The sequence below is a fragment of the Nanorana parkeri genome, unplaced genomic scaffold (genome assembly GCF_000935625.1).
Source record: "Nanorana parkeri isolate BGI_ZX_2015 unplaced genomic scaffold, ASM93562v1 scaffold7, whole genome shotgun sequence".
NCBI classification, from domain to species: domain Eukaryota; kingdom Metazoa; phylum Chordata; class Amphibia; order Anura; family Dicroglossidae; genus Nanorana; species Nanorana parkeri.
Window position 1 is genome coordinate 3100572 of NW_017306275.1, and position 13800 is coordinate 3114371.

Genomic DNA, 13800 nt, shown 5'->3' on the forward strand with positions numbered 1-13800 from the left:
GCGCGCCCCCCCCCCCCACCCCCAGCACAGCAAGGGTCAAACCCACATCCCAAAAGCATCGGAGAACAGAGGACCACTGGCAGCTCGGGGAAACAAGAAATCAGGTGAATATTGAGCTTTTTTCTAATCCCCCTGGAAAAAAGCAAGCATTTAACCTTTGCAGTGTGCGATGAGCCTCACTGCAAGGTAATTTAAGACCCCCAAAAATGATACTTTACTTTAGGCACACAACAGAGCTGGTGTACTGTTAAATGCTATAGCGTACGTCCCATAGTTAACCACACTTGTTAGTAAATGCAGTAGCTGGTTCGCGTGTGTCTGTGCATACTGCGGGAGCATAGTAGATACCATGAGGGTTCGAATTGGGTGTCTGCGCATGATCAATGCATAAGCACATGTGCGCTTTCTTTAGTAAATCATCCCTAGTGCATACATGCCCAAGAGAGGAATGTAAGGGTTTGACGTACAAACTGAAAATAGGCTGTTCACTATGCACGATACTCTTCCCTTAGTTGAATGAGTGAAGCTCTGCTGACTTCTGTCATCTAACTATGTGGAAGCGGAAATATTGTTTTTACTGTGTTACATCCACGTGAACGCATATTCTCTGCAAAGGGAATTTTTACCACATTACTAAGATAAGGAAAAATTCCCCTGCAAAGAGAAAATTCCCTTTTGAACATCCTATTTGCCTTTTGTAAATCAGCCCCAAGGATTGTATTCTTTACAGTCAGACTCAGAGATTCCTAGTTTTTTCCTTTTGCACTCATGCATTCATGTGCACTGTTCAGCATAAGCAGCTGTTTGCCTGGAAAACAATCTCTTGCCATGGCACTGTTGCTCTGTTGAGCCACTCCTCATGTATAGAAATTGTTGAACAATTGATTTAATGTGTTTAAACTCTGCAACCACCTCTACTCCCAATTTTACTATTATTTATAATGGAATTATACCAAGCATTATCTCACATGTTACAGCAAAGTCAGCTTCTACTTGCAGTCTGAATGGCCATAGCATTGTGAATGTATGATATTTCTGCTCTCTAAGGCTTACACTGCAATAAGAGTCATATCTCTCAAAACATGTGAATTAAGCTGGGGACTCTGGGTCAGGTATTGTGTGACCTTGAAGTCTTCAATGTAAGGAAATAATTAAGTTGGTCATACACAGATTGAATTTCAGAGGTTTCCTGCTGAGTTTGGCTACATTTGATCCATGGGTGGCCCTGCCGGCAAAAGCCTGGTTGACAAAACTATACATTTTAATCATCTTCTGTCAAAGGAGCCAGGTGGAAAATTGTCTGCCAAAAAGTGACTGCAGACAATCGGATGCAAACGCTGTTTGGGTATTTTGTTCAGCCCTCGAGACTGAATGAGAAATATCTTAAAGTGCATGGCCCGCCTTAGGGATGATTCACTAAAAGCATCATTTTTACTTTTAGTATAGTGAACAAATAGTTGCATCAAATGTCCACTTCTTGTCCAGGATAAGCTGTAATGTTTCTTAAAACCCTGTATGTGATTGGACATTTTAAGATAGCATAAAGGTAAGTGGCTCCTTGAGTAGATCCTCTACTAATCTGCAGTCATGATAACAGCAGCAGTTGATATTCAATGATTAACAGGGTTATTCACAAAAGGGTGACGAGTTTGTAGAAGGCAGGAGAAGTGAACAGTCTAGGACAATATAGCTGATTTGGAAACATTCTCCAATTCAGCTCAGCGATGTTGTCCTAGATCAGGGGTGCCCACAAGGTCGATCGCGATCTACCAGTCGATCGCGTAGCGATTACTGGTAGATCGACAAATTACGAAAATTAAAAAAAAATAAAAATAAATCAAGAAAATAAAATAAAAACATAGTAAAAAATAAATGTTAAAAAACGTTGTTTTTTTTCTTGCCTCAGGCGCAAAAGGAGCTGGCTACGGCTATGCTCCCGTGGTGCTCGTGCGGCTGCCGGCTGAATGTGTCAGACGCTGCAGATGGAAAGGTGCAGGACACCCCATGTGCAACGTCGGCCACACGAGCACAACGGGAGGACAGGACGCCGGGACATGTAGGGCGCACTGGAATGTAAGCCGGCCGACTCCCTGCGTTCAGGTGCGGGAGGGGGTGTGGAGCTGTATTGAAGTCAATGGCATCGCCCACATTGCGATCGCCCGCACTCGGAACGCAGGCACATTAGTGCCTGCATTCCGGTCCAGTGCGATCTGCAAAAATAGTGCTCGCAGCATTTTTGCGGATCGCACTGGACTGGAACACAGGCACTAATGCAGGCGATCGCACTGTGGGCGAGGGGCCTGCCTGCGGAGCCTGGCTGCGGTGCCATTGACTTCAATGCACCGCCACGCCCCCTCCCGCCCCTGAATGCAGGTGTTTTTTTGTTGGTAGATCTCAATGAGCTCGTCATTTGAAAAGTAGATCTCCAGACGAAAAATAGTGGGCGCCCCTGTCCTAGATTGTTCACTTCTCCAAACTCTTCACCCTTTTGTGAATAACCCTGTAAGTTTTGTTATTGCCAACATTAGCTTTTCTGTCACCCATCACTATAAAGCTGTTGCTGACAACTATTTTTCATCAAGCTTTTTATTTAAAGTTTATCAACTAAAAGTGTGGGTAAAAATCATTTTATTAGGTAACTTCATTCCTAAGTGCACTAACAGTTTTATATTTAGAGGAGTTAATGAATTCTATGTCATTTTCTTCTTGCTAATTAGATGGAAAATAACACATAATCATTCTTAGTATTATTCTTCCAAAACAAATAATTACGTGTTATTTTCCATCTATTTGAAATAATCAAATTAATTTAAAGTGATAATAAAGTCAAAAGGGTTTTAAGCTATTCCAAATGCTGATGAAACCACTTACCATGTATAGTGTCCCTTGATGTTTAAAAGTTTTTGTTTCCTGCAGAATCAGTGGTCCTGACTTCCTATTTTAGAGTGACTCCCTTCTCAAGCAGAGGACTATGCAGTCACCCTTGGGTGTGCTAGTAAGCTGTGTGTGTCTCCACAAACACATAGACACAGCAAATCAGGACACGTCCCCCTTCAAGCTATTAGATGAACAGTTGCTGGAGTCTGCTCTGACCTTTGTGATTTTGTACTGGACAGAAAGTTCAGGGAAGCTGAGCTGAGAGACTGGGAAGCAACTGTTCAGAGACGTGATGATTGTAAGTGTTTGGGGAAACATTTTTAAAACATGCTTTGCTGGGCAATGTATATTGATCTGAATTCATTATTGAACGTTTAATACTACTTTGTCTCATAACTGGGTTTGGATACAGCTGTGAGCGGTTAAACCCTCTATCAGGTTTTTCTGTATGTGTGCATCCCTTTTTGGGAGCTTTAACCTTACTATTTGTCTTATTGGCCATTGTCACCGTTTGACTATTGTCCAAAGGAAAAGACAACATTTTACAGCTGTCAGAATAAAAGTAGAGGGAGTGAGGCTGCGGTACTAAAGGGATTGTAAATGTTGACTAAGATTTACTTCAATTATCCATTCGATGATTGATGTGAATCTACAGTTTTTGGAGTGAACATACTCAAGTCCTTTAGTAAATCAGCCTCAACATCTTCCACTGAAGACACTTGCTCTGATGTCAACTATTCAAGGTGGGATTTCCTATCACACAGTTTGGGAAAATGGTCCTTATTTCCTGTTGTGTTTCTTGGTACCGGAAGTGCAGGGAAATCTCCTCAATGGCAACAACAACAAAAAAAACATGACCCCTTCTCCACATGAACCAAAACCTTTTAAAAGTTTTAACTGCAGTTACGCTTTACAACACAAGTTAAATTATTCAAATCCTGTAATTTTCTAAAAGCTTTATAAAACACCTTGGCCAGGCAATTCTATTGATATGTGCAGTATCCATAGCTGATCTGCTTACTTAGTAATAGCAACACTCATACCAAACTATTATTATTTAGATCTTCATGTAATAATTTAATAATTATATACAATACGATTGCTGTGGCCTTTTTTTATTTATTCATTTATTTATAATTAGTCCACCTCTTTCCGTTTTATGTGGACACTGGCATGCTGACCCTACCACTGTCTGATTGTATCTCTCAAGGCCTCCATTAGCAAGGTTTACTTGCAGGAATACTCTGTTCTGCTAGGGCTATTATAAAGACAACCAAGGAGGCCTCAATTTTAATGTTTGCATTCTATGCAATGTAGCAAGCATGGGGGCTCATAAAATGGTAAAAACAAGATGGAAGAACTGGAAGTTCGGGTACAGAAGTCTTGCCTTCAGAAAAATGCCTACAGCACATATACCTAAAACTAGCTAATGGTTTAAACAAAGTTTCTATTTAAATGTGTCTATATAAAGTGTTCTTTACCTTTACTCCCACATGTTCGTTTAAGTTCTGATGCCCATAGCTTCCTACGCATACCTTCCCCTTTCTTCCCCACTGCTCCATTCATCTCAGGATGCAAATCAGCATACTCAGTACTTCAAGGTATGAGGGAACAGGTGATACACTCCCATACCTCCCACTTAACAGCACTGGTGCTTCACAACTGACACCCAGAACAGTCAGGGATGGGAAGACTGTCATTAGCCCTGTGTTAGCTCTGACAAGAATGACCAGGAGCTTCTTTCTTCCTGTCAATGTGGGTGAATAGTGTGGTGGAGGAGTCAAGAGGAGTTGACTATAAGCAGATGCCGGGCCAGAATTTTCATGGGCAAAACACAGGCTAAATTAAGCTCCCATTCACACTAGTGTAGTGCTTAAACATGAGATTAAAAAAACATTATAAACTACATGAAGCTCGAACCTGAATGATGTGCTTGAGCTTCTTTGGCACCCCAATAAAATTAGATGCAAAAAAACACATAAACACAATACACAATATGATGCTTTGCAAGTGTGAATGGGGGCTTAAGAGCCAATGTTGCTACTTTGCAACCCAAATTATGTTATAACAGTATAAACATAAGTGCAAGAGACCTGTACAATATCACCGGTACCAAAATAAACCCTACCTCCTCCATTCTGACATGTTATGGTCCATATTCTAAGCCTTGTGCTTTCCTTAGTCCATGTTATCTATGTCTCCAGTTTTCACCATGCATTCTTTGATGTTCCAGTTTTAATAAACTTCCCTTTTAGCTTTCAAATTCTAGAGTTTATCGGATTGAAGCTCAAAGGCAGAATGTAGAGCTCATGAAATTGGCTTGCTTTGACAAAAGATAGGGAAGCCATACTGACTGTATCATAATCACCTCTGTGAAGCCGTGGAAAATCTCTGTATTTTGATTTCACATTGTGCCTACTTGATAAGAAACTATGTTCGTGTTCCATTATTTTGCTGTTGGATTGTTTGCTAGTTTGCTTTTGTTTTTTTTACTTACTCATGTTTCTTTTGTAAATAGCAATATTTAACGTACCATTTAATGGGATTTTTTATAAAACAATTAGCACTTAATATTTGATGTGTGATTCTTTCTGTAACATATCAGCAATGGGTGGGCCATCAGACTGGATTAATCCGTGGCTGTATACAGGTATATAGGAGAGACTTAAAGGGTTTGATTTATAATTCTTCTGCCCAGCATGTAGCTTGGCAAGTGTCCTCAGTGCCATCTAGCTGGGTGCAGCCACTAGATGGCACTAAGGAGCATAGGAATTTATTTTGCTCCTCGGCTCCATCTAGTGGAACTAATGTCCTGTGAACAGCATTCGCCCAGCTATATGTTGGGCAGATGTTTTAGGGGTCTATTCACTAAGCTGCCGAAGGATCTAGCCATAGCTTTGGCTGATTCTTCGGCTAGCTTCGGCCACAGGACCCCTTTGGTTCAGTAGAACCGAAGGGCTGCTGTATGGGCTATTCACTATAGCCCGTACAGCTCCCGAAGTTAGTCGAGCCAAAGGCATATGCCTCGGCTCGACTGAGCCGAGGTGAAAGCCGAAGCTGGCCAAGTGGACGGCCATTGGCGGGCCGACAGCCTGTTTCTAACAGCTGGGCGCAGCCCGCCGTCATCTCATGGCTGGCTCCGGCCACTTGGGACGCTGTCATTACACACTGAGAACCCGGCCGAGCCGCTATGATATCACAGCGGCCTCTCCTTGTTCTCAGTGTGTAATGACAGATGGTAACCAGGGACGATCTGTCATTATTTTCCCGGATGCTCTGGGAGTCTAATACGGCTCCCAGCCGCCCAGGAGAGAAACAATTTACCTCGGAAAGGTTTACTCTGCTTTATCGAGCAGAGTAAATCTTTCCTTGCAATCTGTTTTTTTTTCTGACCTGGGGCCGCTGGCCGCCCTCAGTCAGAAATAAAAAAAATACACCATAGGAATGCATAGCTAGATTCCTATTGGCTATTTCAATATGCAATAGCCAATAGTAAACTAGCTATTGCACCCGCCCACTACATTTTTTTTACTTTTGTAACTGTTTTTCTATTCTGCTCGGCACCACAGAAGTACCGAGCAGAATATGCCAAGTCGAACTCCTTCTGCACTTCGGGTCGGCCGAACATGCTGAGCATCAGCCGTACAAGCCTGAAGTGAATAGCCGAACAGCGTTCAGCTCACTTCACTTTGGTTATTCACTCGGCTGCCGTCGGCAGCTTAGTGAATAGACCCCTTAGCAAGCTCAATATTGTCATGTGACTGTGGTATACAAAGTTAAAAAAAGGTATTTAGTAATAATATTTTATGTGATCCTTAAACAGTTAAATGTTAATATTAGCATATGAGCCATGCAAAAAAAGGTTTACAAAGGGTCTACTGACACTTTAAATCCTTTGTGCAGTTTTATATGTAGTATCAGCACAGCATGTTTTTTAGAGCTGCTCAGGCAAGCATTTCTCCTGTTCTCTCTTTACAAAGCATTCTGCAAAAACAAAGAATTCCTATAAATTGTAGAAAGCAAAAAAACATAAAAAAATCAGATGTCTTTTTCTTTTAAAGAGGAAAAAAAATAAAGTTGACCCAAACCATTGTAGATTCTCTTTAACATAAGTACTATGATTTGTTTTTAACTTTTAGAAAGAACAGAAAATGTCCTGCCAAGGCTGCTGGTCTCCACGTAATGACTGTTATTAGGAGATCACATGAATGTGGAATTGCTAGAAAAAGATAGCTGCTTTGGTCAGATAAACAAGGACTTCTTCAAAGTGGCATTATGTGGAAATGTTTGAATGTCAAATTTAGAGTGGGCAAAATATAAGAAACCTCAGCAAGGGTTAAAATGTGTGGGAAGCCAAACAATATTTATAAGTTTTGGATAGGGAAAGGCATGGTTTAGGCAGAACTATTTTGCAATAAAGTGCAATGCAAATACACTCTGCATACAGTACATTTCATGAGCATCAAAACAAAAGGTGTGTGCAGTTTTGCTTCTTGTTTTCTTAACATCAGCTGGAACCTGAGAAGAAAGTCATGTCTGCTGCAATCATGCTGTAGAGTGGGATCATTGTTCCATGTGGGAAGCAGTGATATCTTTCCAAAGGTCTGCCACTCCTGCTGCTGTGTCAGATACAGAGCTGTCCAATCAGTGAGGAGCATGAGCTGTGATGATTGCAGAACTAAAGGTCTAAAGGAGTGGTGTTGGACCTCTGCAGTGAGACCACTGCTTCTATACAGAAAACAAGGGTCCCACTCTGCAGCTGCTGACAAGAGACAGGAAAAATACCCTGTTAGGTGTCACTGGAACAGACATCCCCATTGGAAGATTTTACCTTATCTGCTGTTACGGTGTCAATTATGGATTTCCCATCACTTTTTGTACCGTAGACAATAATCACTAGTATGAATAGGGATGAATTACCCCAGGAAGAGGCAGAGGGGTTCATTTACCAAAGGCACATAGGAATGGAATGCAAAGTTCAGTTCACATGCTCCAGTTAGTGTATTGCTATAATCAGTCCAGCATAAAAAGCATAAGCAGTTGCCGAGGGAACCAAGAGAGGCGCTTGGTAAGAAAATGTAAGGAGAATCAAGGCAGAAATCCAGAGTTTATAATGTTCTAGAAGCTGTTCCACATGTAAAGAGAACCTCCACACTCAGCAATCCCTCTGCAAAAACAGAGGGGTTCATTTACTAAAGACAAATATGCTGTTCACTTTGCAAGGGCATTTGTACTTTGCAGGGGGATTTTCCCCTTAGCTTAGTGAATGAAGTAAAGCTCTGCTGACTTCCATTATCCAATCATGTGCAAGAAAAGCTCAGGGTTTTTTAGTGTCCTTATACCTGATTGGGCATTCTTTGTAAAGTGAAGTTTCCCAATATTCACTAAACTTCCCCTACATATTGAAAAATTCCCTTGCAAGGTGAACAGTCTATCTGCTTTTAGTAAATCAACCCCAAGTTCCTAAGCCTTTCCTATTCCTTCTATAATCACAGGTTTTGAGTTCACCTACAATTTAACAATAGTGCAAGTCATTCCTGCTCCTCCATAGGTTCCCATTGTGGTATCCCTTCCACTCGCATTGATACATTCTTTGTAACACAATCACAAGGAGGAAACAGTAACCATCGCAGTGTGTGCGGAGAAGTCTCTCTCATACAGTCTATGCGGAGAAGTGTCTCTCATATATAGAGCAGAAGTGAGCTTATCTGGGATCAGATTTCATGCATTGTATTCAAAGTTCATCCTTTTCTATTGCGTTCCATTCAGCGAAGGCAGTATATGTTGAAACCAAGGCTCCTGTCACTCGCTGACTCCACTGGCATGTCAAGTCACCTCCAGATTTTGGGAGTCACCTATGATTTGCAGCTCTGTTGTCATTTGGTGCTATGCATATTGTTACTATGCCACCCAGTAAACTTTTCCCTAAGTTGACATCTCTGCATTTATGACACTCTCTTTAAAGACATACTGCAGTTCTCGTATAACACCACTTACCTGGCTTGCAGGGTGCTTCTCCCTGCAGCCTTCTGTTCTGGTTTAAATTCAGTGCAGCCGTGTATAGCTCTGCCTGTGCAACTGCATCATCCATTCACAGATTCATTCACTGGGAACTGTGAATGGAAAGTCCCAACTGCCGCTGCGGCAGAGGTATTCACAGATCTCAATGGAGCACAAATGTGGTAATGTCACTGCACTTGTAGTCCATTGATTATCGCCTCCAGCCCTATAACCGAAGGTCTGTATCTCTGTACGGACCTGGGGCTGGGGGGTAAACAATGCAAGAACCTGTGAATTGCACTGATCATGAGTGCTTTGCAGGTTTCAAAGCAAACATTTAATAAATGCACTTTTTTATCAATGTGGGTGCATTTACTACATTTTTGCAAAGGGTGGACTATGCATTTAACACAAAAATGCAGAAAATAAACACATATTACAATAGGGTAAAAGATGAACATTGCAACACACAGTAAAACACACTACAATTAAAGGTGTGAAACAAAGTCATTTGATGGTAAAAACTGTCACATAATGCACGTAGTAAAGTACATACTATGCATGTTGTACTTTAGACTGCGTTCACTAAGATGCGAGAAGATTGGTGCTGTTTCAGCCAGCGTTTGGCAGAGTCTCTGCTTGAGATGGAGTGTGCTTGGCAGACACTGAGATGCCCCTTCTGGCGTCTGTGTTGATCCTATAATGTTATGATCTTTTATGCTAAACAGCCAAACAGAGAACTAAATATTTCTGGTTTTCTCTGTGGTTCTGGAAGACTAAACATTTAGATTGTAATTGTACTAACAAATAACACCAATCTAAGAATTTAGTCAAATTTCCCACACCCGAGTCTGAAGACTCAAGTTTGTGAATATTGTAGTTTAATGATGTTTTATATAAGTTCACACAGTCATTATTGGATTCAGATTTCTTTTATGGTATTAATTGAAAAAAAAACAATCAGGGGCTGGCATGTTAACATACAGAAAAAAATGTAGTGGTAAGCTTAGCAAATTTCACAAAAACAGTCAACCCAGCCTTGTTAAAATGGACCTTTACACCCTTTTACTTAACATCAAATCAGCTTGCAGCTCTGCATGCTGATATAAAACCATCTTACTTTCATTAAACAAACGTATTTTGCTTTTACTTGCAATTACTGCTTTTCGGCGTCCCCTTGGGCATCAGTGAAGTAATCTGCGCCCAAGCGTTGCATCCTGGGAAGGTTACATTGCAGAGCATTGCTGAGAAATCTCATGAGATTTCAGGGAAAAGCATTTTTCGCCTGAGATGATGTGCATGGTCACATGTCCTAGTCACACGTGCCAGAGTTCCAGGTGGTAAAGAGAGATATATTAATCTGCCCTTAGTAAAAATGGCCACTGTGAGAAAAATGGGGAGGAAATAAAAAATAAGGTATGCAAAGAATAAAAAGCCGGCAATTATCTAGAAGTATCTGTTTTTGAATCACCATTACTAAACATCTATTTGGTGTAATTTCAAAGATAAGGGTAACAATCCTTTTTAGAGATGAAAAGCAAGCTGGGCTTACACAAGGCTAAGAACACTCTCCCTGCCCCTGAAGTGGAATAAACTGCAGACTTATGAAGAAGCACTAAAGATGTGAAATGCATCAACATGTTTATTTGATGCCGGTTGTATGATTTTTGATTGAATAAAACACCCACCAATGCTGCAAACACCACTGAGGACCTGTTGTGTTTATGCAATCAGTTCTAGTAGGTCTCTTTATATTTCTACCCCCATATATCATAACCTTGGTTGACTTAAAAAATGACGCAACACATCTATGTAAAAAACAAACTGAGTATATTTAATTGAATAACAAAAAAACAGATTTAGAAGTTGTAACATGATTAACGCTGAAGAAATCAAAATACTGTCAAGTATTCAGCATCATCCAGCAGTAGACACTGTAATCAAATATGTATTAATTCTATTAATAAACTACCAGAGGTATTTGTGGTGTATATGTGTTTTTTTAGGTATACAGTAACTGGAAAAGTATTTATAACAATGTTCCTGAGCTGGAAATATGTTAGGATGGAGACATTCCTGGAATGTCTTTTCAGAACACATTTAAAACTGAACTCCAGACATCAGCCAAATACACAGATGAAATACATATATGAGAACTGGATGACTGTCTGCCTGTTCAGCCCTGAGATTTACACAGCTCTGCCACACAGCACAGCCAGGCAGAGGGCACCACTTTCTCTGGTACAGTTAAGGAATACTGTAATAGCATCTCCTCCCCCCACCCAGCCTGCTACCTGAAAAGTGAAAGGGCAGCGGCAGACCGATAAGGTCACCTCTTTGCTCACTCCATCTTATGAGCATGTTCCTTGTTGGCACATTTGCAAACACACCAGTCCTTCCCAACCCTCTTTCAGTCTGAATGCTGCTGTATAGGTAATTGCAAGAGACTGATATCAATTTAAATTCAGGTCCTTTTATTGGTTGCATTATAAAAAAAAATACCTTTAATGATTGATAAATGAATATAGAGCTGCGATCAGTTGTGTCTTTTATTTCTATCTGGAGTTTAGCTTTAAGGAGTAATAGTCATCAAACCTCATGAGATGATATCGCTTAATGCTTTGCTATGTCACAGGGTTATTTCATCACATTGCCTAAAATACATTTCTGGGCAAGTAATCAATCTGGAAGCCTGACACAGCATGCACTTAAATTATCTCATGCGCGATAACATCACATGTGTGATTAATATACCCTTTGTGTTTAGAAACTGGGTGAGAGGCTGACAATATGCCTTTTGTCTATAGTTCTGTTGCTGGACAAGAATGAGGGAAGACTCCACGTAACTCGAATGCTTTGCTGAAGTCGTCGGCCTCAGTCTGGGTGCCCTTCATCAGTTTCAGGTTCCTTATGCAACCACGGAATGAAGTCTGGCTGGTCAGACAGTTTTGCTTTACACCAGCTACATGAGACAAAAGAAAAACAGAAAGATCACATTGTAAAGGTTTGACTTTGAGTTCTTTGTGTGTACAGTTGTTAGACCGTAATTACAAGAATCTATAGCAACATTCATAAAACCGGTTCAAACAATATTTTTTATAATTCTCTGCTAGCAACTACTGTGCCATATGATCTCAAAGTGAATAAATACATATGTAAATAAATAAATAAATAAATAGTAGCCTATAAAAGTGCATTAATATTATTTACCCATATCACCTGATGAATCCAATCTTTGCTCTATTGCAGAGCTACCTGCCACCACTGGAAACTTCAGTGTTAAACACTATCACTTGTTTGGCATACCTGCATCTCTCCATCCAATTCAATGTCATGTGTGTGTCCCTTCATAGCAGTCAGAGGGTGGGACAGAATCATGCAGCAAGGAGACACAGGCATCGAGCACAATTGCACGTGTTGGATGCTGCAATAATACTGCAGAGCAGTGGCGGAACTACCGCCATAGCAACCCATGCGGGCGCTATGGGGCCCGCAACAGAGGGGGGCCCGGTCAGGAGCAAGATTGTAAGCTTCCCGGCCGGGTCCCGAGATAGGAGCACACACAGTGGCTGCCCCGGGCACAGCGATGTGAAGGGTCAGCGGCCGGTGAACGGAACACAGCTTCACATGCAGCCGTACTGGGGCCTTGGCCATGAGGATGCACAGAGCAGCAGCCTGATCAGACTGGCTGTGCTGCGAAGAAATGTAAGGAGATCTGCTGCGTGTGTGGGAGGGGTCTGTCTGCTGCTCGTCGGGGGGCTGAGGGGGGGGGAGGGCTACGGTCTATGGTAGGCTATGCATGTTCCGGTGTTCTATGAAAGTTTGTGACTGCGTTAGAATATTTGACCGGTCACGTGGCCACACATTTTAACGTAATCCTGCCCAGTTTTTCGGCGGTGGAATGTGTGAACGATCACGTGGTCACACATTTTAACATAATTACGCCCACTTTTTCGGCGGTGGAATATGCGACCGGTAAAAGGGGAAGAATTCCAACGATTTCTCAGCTGTTCCAGGGCAAATTGGCATCACAGAACGTATGTGTAGGAGAACTGATCTGCCCTGGAAGAGCTGATCGGTCTTGAAATGTCACTTTTATCAGACTTTGTGAGTGCGATCTCACATTCCACAAAGTTCAATAGAAGTGACATTTCAGGACCGATCAGCTGTTCTGCCCTGGACCAGCTGACAAAGCGTTGGAATTCTTCGCCTTTTGCTAGTCACATATTTCAACGCCGAAAAACTGGGCGTGGTTACGTTAAAATGTGTAACCACGTGAACGGTAACACAATCCAACCCAGTCACAATCTTTGATAGAACACTGGTGTGGGCGATTACACTGCTGACGGGGGGGCGTGGCTGCGGTGCCATTGTCTTCAATGCACCACCACGCCCCCTCCCGCCCCAGTACACAGGGGGGGGTTAAGTGTGCAATATAGTGTGTTCCAGCAGCTACCGTTCTAGAACGCACTGTAATTTGTGTGAATAAGCCCTAAAACACTTTTATACCTGGACATACATTGCTGTAATTGTCTTCTATATACACTGTGGCTCCTCTGACTGCTGTAATCTAAAAAGGCTCGTTTACACCCTTGCCCGGAATACAAGGAATCACACACACAAAGTCTCCTTGCGTTCTGGGGTGGGAGGGGGTGTGGCAGTGCCTTTTCATGTAATTTGAATTTCAGACACACACCCTGCACGCAAAAAATAGTGCATGTACAATTCATGTCATCAGCTGCAACAGAACGCATGGTAACACAATGCCCTGTGTTCAAGTGTGGTGCAATCACAAAAAATTGTGCATGCATTATGGTTTGCAGGCAGGGAGTGTATCTGGAATTCAACTGACATGAATAGCAGGAGAGAAGGAGAATTTGTGTATGTAATTCCTAGCATTTGGGGGGGGGGGGGGAGGGGGCG

General features: G+C 41.8%; 1 protein-coding gene across 1 annotated transcript in view; it reads right to left on the reverse strand.

The window, feature by feature from the left end:
- Positions 1–11426: 11426 nt before the first annotated feature.
- LAMA1 (laminin subunit alpha 1) overlaps positions 11427–13800 on the reverse strand; it is a 160771-nt gene continuing 158397 nt past the window's right edge. The window contains exon 63 of the mRNA XM_018553825.1: positions 11427–11839. Within this exon, the coding sequence (XP_018409327.1) occupies positions 11679–11839 (161 nt within the window). The 3' untranslated portion in view covers positions 11427–11678. The remainder of the gene's footprint in view (positions 11840–13800) is intronic.